General features: G+C 26.8%; 1 protein-coding gene across 1 annotated transcript in view; it reads right to left on the reverse strand.

Annotated features, from left to right (window-relative positions):
- The window catches only part of LOC125024557, a 16,257-nt gene extending 9,331 nt beyond the window's left edge, over positions 1-6,926 (reverse strand). Inside the window, exon 1 of the mRNA XM_047612361.1 lies at positions 6,810-6,926. Coding sequence (XP_047468317.1) covers positions 6,810-6,918 — 109 coding nt within the window. The 5' untranslated portion in view covers positions 6,919-6,926. The remainder of the gene's footprint in view (positions 1-6,809) is intronic.
- Positions 6,927-7,500: the final 574 nt, after the last annotated feature.

The raw sequence follows: 7,500 nt of genomic DNA on the forward strand, positions 1-7,500 counted from the left end.
CCCCTCCCACACACACACACATCCACACAAAGCCCCGCCCCACTCCCACACACACATCCACACAAAGCCCCGCCCCACTCCCACACACACACACACACACATCCACACAAAGCCGCCCCCTCCCACACACACACACATCCACACAAAGCCGCCCCCTCCCACACACACATCCACACAAAGCCCCGCCCCACTCCCACACACACATCCACACAAAGCCCCGCCCCACTCCCACACACACACACACACAGACTTACGAAACAAACCCCAATCCCGTTACATAAGGCACAGCTGTTCCGTTCAGGGCAATCCCCTACGACATTTAAAAGCTTGCATTTGATGACGTCACTGTTCTTCATTGCTATCAATAGACAGAAAAAGGTTAGTCTATAACTACGTACTTGATTTCAATGACGGATGTGCCATGCAATTAAAAAACGTGTTGCAATGGGCGATTAAATAGCCTTAGATTGCAATAAGTGATAATTTTATAAGAGAGGTTGGGATTGCAACTTTGACTTAATTATCTATATTGTGTTGGGTTGTTGCAGTGCAAGAAATTCTGTTCTGTCTGAGAGAAATTATATACCATGTATATTTTGGTATTTCATGTATCTATCTGTATACTTATCAAACCATCTAAGTCTGTTATCGATCTATCTAATATCTACTATCTATCTATCTATCTAACTAACTATCTATTTTCCAATTGTTAATCTTTTTATCTATCTATTCCTCTTTTTAGCTTTTAGAGAGAGAGAGAGAGACTATATGTAGAATATTACTTTTAGTTTTAGTTTTGCTTTTTAATAATCATTTATATTTTACGTGTTCTCATTTTCGTTACGAAAGGTAGAAATGGGTAAAGGAGAAAATATAATTTGTTTCTTTCACTTTTTCAGGAAAAGGAAGACAAGGAGGAGGGATAAGGAAGCGGAGGAAGAGAAGGAGAAAAGGAGGGAAGAGGAGGAAGAGGAGGAAGAGGAGGAAGAGGAGGAAGAGATGGAGAAAAGAAGGGAAAAGAGGAAGAGAAAAGAGAAAAGAAGAAAAAAGAAAGATAGGGAAGATGGATATTGGGAATAGAAGAAAAAGCAGGAAGATAAGAGGAAGAGGAAGAGGAGGAAGAGAAGAGAAAATAAAGGAAAGGAGAGAGAAGAGGAAAAGGAGGAGCATAAGGAGAAAAGGAGGGAAGAGGAGGAAAAGAAGAGAGAATAGGGAAAGGAAGAAAGATAAGGAAGGTGGAGATGGAGAAAAAGAAGAAAAAGCAGAAAGACGGAGAAATAGAGCTTTGGAAGAGATAGAGAGGAAAAAAGAAGATAGAAAGAAAGAGTAAAGAGAGGGAAAAAGAGATGTGGAATACAGGAGAAAGAGGAAGAGAGCAAAGAAGATGAAGAATATTTAAAGATTAGCATACAAGAGGAGGAACATGTAAGAGAAGAGAAGAAAATGAGGAATAAAGAAGAAGAAGAGGACAAAAGAAAAAAGAATGTAAAGAATGTGAAGATACGAAAATAGGGTAAGAGGAGAATAGGAGGGAATAGGAGAAAGAAGAATAAAGTGGAGAAAAGGAAGAAATATAAAAAAGACGATAAAGGGACACATAGGAGAATTAAAAGGAAGAGGAAGAAGACGAGGAGAAAGAGGAAAATGGAAGGGACGAAAAGGAAGAGGAGGAGGAGGAAGAGAGAGAGGAGGAAGAGGATGCGGAAAAGGAGAAAGACGAAGAAGAGGAGAAAGAAGAGAATGAGAGGGCCGGGAAGGAAGAGGAGGAGGAGAAAGAGAGAGAGAGGAGAAAAAGGATGCGGAAAAGGAGAAAGACGAAGAAGAGGAGGAAGAGGAGAATGAGAGAGACGAGAAGGAAGAGGAAGAGGAGGAGGAAGAGAGAGAGGAGAAAGAGAATGCGGAAAAGGAGAAAGACGAAGAAGAAGAGGAAGAGGAGAATGAGAGAGACGAGAAGGAAGAGGAAGAGGAGGAGGAAGAGAGAGAGGAGAAAGAGAATGCGGAAAAGGAGAAAGACGAAGAAGAAGAGGAAGAGGAGAATGAGAGGGGCGAGAAGAAGGAGGAGGAGGAGGAAGAGAGAGAGGAGAAAGAGAATGCGGAAAAGGAGGAAGACGACGAAGAGGAGAAAGAAGAGAATGAGAGGGACGAGAAGGAAGAGGAAGAGGAGGAGGAAGAGAGAGAGGAAGAAGAGGATGCGGAAAAGGAGAAAGACGAAGAAGAGGAAGAAGAAGAGAATGAGAGGGACGAGAAGAAAGTGGAGGAAGAGGAAGAGGAGGAAGAGGAAGATTAGAAGAAGGAGGAGGAGGAGAAAGAAGTGGAAGAAGAGGAAGAGGAGAATGAGAAGAGAAGAGAAGAAAGAGGAGAAAACAGGAATAAGAGGAAGAGAAGGAATAAAGAGTAAAAGGAGTGAGAGAAGAGAACTGGATAAAAAGAAAGAAAACGAGAGCAAAGCGAGAAAGGAAATATGAGTAATTATTATCATTACTGTTGTTGTCAGTGTTACATAAACATAGCCATTCGTATCTATGTCATTTATTTTTGGTGCCCTCTAATTAATTTTATCTTGATGCTGTAATTACATCATTTATTATTATTCTCATCATAGCACTTGTCATCATTATCATAATCGTTATTGTTATTATCATAAGCCTTATTATTGTTATTTTCATCAGCCTTGTTATTATCATTATTATCATTATTGTCATCATAGTTATCGTTGTTATTATTATCATCATCATTATTATCATAAGCATCCTGATTATTATCGTTATAATAATTATTAGAGTTACTATCAACAAAACTTTATTACCATTATTATCCTTATTATTATTATCATTATTATTATCATTATTATTATTATCATTATTATTATCATTATTATTATTATTATTATTATTATTATTATTGTTATTATTATTATTATTATTATTATTATTATTATTATTATTATTATTATTATGTCTATTATTATTATTATTATGTCTATTATTATTATTATTATTATTATTATTATTACTATTACTATTAATATCATGATTATTATTATTATTATTATTATTACTATTATTACTATTATCATTATTATCATTATTATTATTATTAGTAGTAGTAGTAGTAGTATTATATAATTATCATTATCATTGCTGTTGCTACTATCATTAATGATAATAATAATAATAATAATAATAATAATAATAATGATAATGATAATAATAATGATAATAATAATAATAATAATAATAATAATAATAATAATAATAATAATAATAATAATAATAATTGTAATAGTAATAATAATAATAATAATAACAACAATAATAACAATAATAATTGATAATAATAATAATTATTATCATCATTATCATTATTATTATTAATATGATATAATGATCATTATTTTTTTTTTTTACCATTATCATTAATAAAAATAATAATGATAATAATAATAATAATAATAATAATAATAATAATAATAATAATAATGATAATGATAATGATAATAATGATAATAATAATAATAATAATAATAATAATAGCAATAATAATGATGATGATAATAATAATAATAACAATAATAATGATAATGATAATAAAGATAATAATGATAATGATAATAATAACAATATTGATAATTGTTATTATTATTATTATATAATAATAATAACAATAAAAATAGTAAAAATAAAAATGATATTATTGTTATCATTATTATTATCATTATCATTATTATTATCATTACAATAATCATTATTATTATTATTATCATTATTATTATTGTTATTATTATTACTATTATTATTATCATTATCATTATTATTATTATACAATTATCATTATTATTTTTTTACCATTATCATTATTATTATCATTATTACAGTTATTATCATCATTATCATAATAACGATGCCGTTAACGATAGTAACTATATTACTGATATCAATTTAGTGTTAAACACGGTGATAATAGCAATACAAAAAATAATGATCGGTGCCATCCCATATAACACAACGGTGTTAGCAATGGTAGTGATCATTACTATTACTGTCACTCTTATTAATACTATTTTTATTAATATTATTGTTATTATTGTTATTGTTATTATCATTATCATTATTATTATTATTAATTTCAATGTTATTTATTATTATTATCATTATCATTATTATTGTTATTGTTATTGTTGTTGTTGTTGTTATTGGTGTTGATGTTATTGCTATTACCGTCATCATCATTATCATAATAATAATAGTAGTAATGATGATGACAATGATGATAATGATATTAATATTATCTTTTTTATTATTATTATTATTATTATTATTATTATTATTACTATTATTACTATCATCATCAACGCCATCATCATTACTACTATTATTATTATGATAATGATGATGACGGTAATAGCAATAACATCAACACCAATAACAACAACAACAACAATAACAATAACAATAATAATGATAATGATAATAATGATAATGATAATAAATAACATTGAAATTAATAATAATAATAATGATAATGATAATAACAATAACAATAATAACAATAATATTAATAAAAATAGTATTAATAAGAGTGACAGTAATAGTAATGATAATAGTAATAATAGTAATAATGATGATGATAATGATAATGATAATAATAGTAGTAGCGGTAGTAGTAATAATAATGATAATAATAATATAATAAGAATAATAAAAAATATAATAATAATAGTAATAAGAAGAATACAAATAATTATAATAATAATGATAATAAAAAAACAGTAATGATAATAGTGATAACCAAACAACAATGATAATGATAAAAGTAATAGTAATGATAATTATGATAATAATAAAATGATAATAATAACAATAATAATAGTAATGATAATATCAATAAAAATAGTAATATTAACAACAATAATAATAATAATAAAAATAATAACAATAATGATAATAATAATAATGATAATAGTAATGATAATAATAATAATGATAATAATAATAATAACAATAATAATAATGATAATAATAATGATAATAGTAATGATAATAATAATAATGATAATAATAATAATAACAATAATAATAATGATAATAATAATGATAATGATAATAATGATAATAATAATGATAATGATAATAATAATATTGATAATAATAATGGTAATAATAATAACAATAATAAAGATGATGATGATAAATCGTTGTTATAATAAATAACAATGGTAATAATAATAATCATAACAATAATGATAATGATAATAACAATAATGACAACAATAATAATGATAAAGCAATAGCATTGATGATGATAGCAATAATATTGATAAAAGCAGAAACAACATATTACATAGTAACAACAACCTTAATAATGATAAGGTGATAATGATGATAATTATTATTATGATGGTGATGATGATAATTATTATTATCATTATTATTATTATTATTATTATTATTATTATTATTATTATTATTATTATTATTATTATTATCATTGCTATTATTATTATTATTATTATTATTATTATTATTATTATTGTTATTATTATTATCATTATTATTATTATCATCATCATCATCTTCTTCATCATCATCAATATTACTATTATTATCATCATTATCATTACCTCATTGTCATTATTGTCACTCTTATCTTTATTAGTGTTGATGTTATTATTGTTATTATTATTATCATTGTTATCATTATTATCATCATAATTATTATCATTACTATCATTGTTATTATCATAGCTAACATTAATGTTATCATTATTATGATTTGTATTATTATCAATATAATCATAATAATGATCATTATTATTATTATCCTTATTATCATCACCATCATCATTGTTTATATTAATATTATTATCATTATTATCATTATCATTATTTTTACTATTATTATTGTTATAATAACTGTTTAATGGACTATCATTTATATTATCATTATCTTAATTATCATTATTATCATTATCATTATTAGTATTATTACTATTAATATCATCATTATTAGTAGTATCATCTTATTTATCAATATTAATATTATCATCATTATCATCATTAATTCTATTTTTTTCTTTATTATTGTCCTCATCATTATAATTATCATTAATGATAATCATTGTTATTATTATCATTATCATTATCATTATTATTATCATTATTATTATTATTGCTATTATCATTGTTGTTATTATAGTTATCATTATCGTCATCATAATAACGATTAGCATGATTATTATTACTGTTACTATCATTATCATTATCACTCTTTTTACCTTCACAGTAATTATCATTATCACCATTACTATCTTTATCCCTTTATTATCATTGTAATTATTCTTATTACCATTATCGTTGTTGCTATTGCGATTTTATAACTGTTATTATAATTATCATTATTTAACATTATCATTATCATCATACTAATTTTTATGCTGCTGCTCCTCCTCCTCATCATCATCATCACCATCATTATCATCATTATTATTACTATGATTATTATAATCATTATCATTATCGTTATTGTCATTGTTATTGTTATCACCATTATCATCACTATTATTGTAATTATTATTATTGATGTTGATATTGGCATTATTATTATTATTATTATTATTATTATTATTGTTATTATTACTATTATTATTAATGAGATTACCTGCATCATCAGTATTGTTATCATTATCAATCATCATTACTATTGTTATTATCATCATTGTCATTATTATAATAGTAGTAACATAAACGTCACAATAGCTACCACTACAACCCCTACAATTAGAATAGAATCACTCTCTCGCACTCTCTTACCCGGATCAAACTGTCCTGTCTTGTGTCCATTGTCATAATGCGCTGACACCAAAACAAGGGCCAGCAGCATCCCCACGCCCGCCACCGTCAGCATTCTAGCGACTTCCATTGTGTCTCGCAACTGACTGCAACTTTCTGTACCGCCGGGCTTTATATAATCTCCCGGCTGCTCGCAAGGATAAAGTTGCCGGATGATGTTTTTTTTTTTTTTTTTTTTTTTCGTCTTGTCTAGATTGAACCGGTTTTGTTATGATATCGATGGCAACTGTAAGTGTTATTGATGATGTTGATAATGTGTTGTGTTACGAGTGTTAGATTTCGGATCTGTTGTCAACATATACTGTGCATTGCGATTAATCAAAAATAAAGATATCTGTAATTATGTAGTTATATGTTTATCTCATGTCTTATTTATTGAAATTCGCAAATGCAGAGATGCATGCATATGTAAGTGTCTATAAATTTACAATTGATGAATATTAAATATTAATAGCAAATGCTTTTTATTCCCTCTCTCTCTCTCTCTCTCTCTCTCTCTCTCTCTCTCTCTCTCTCTCTCTCTCTCTCTCTCTCTCTCTCTCTCTCTTTCTCTTTTTCTGTCTCCCTTTCCCCCTCTCTCTCTCTGTTTGTCTGTGTGTGTATCTGTATATATGTATATATATACATACATATATATATAGATAGATAGATA

This window comes from Penaeus chinensis, chromosome 43 (assembly GCF_019202785.1).
Source record: "Penaeus chinensis breed Huanghai No. 1 chromosome 43, ASM1920278v2, whole genome shotgun sequence".
In the NCBI taxonomy this organism is placed as follows: Eukaryota; Metazoa; Arthropoda; class Malacostraca; order Decapoda; family Penaeidae; genus Penaeus; species Penaeus chinensis.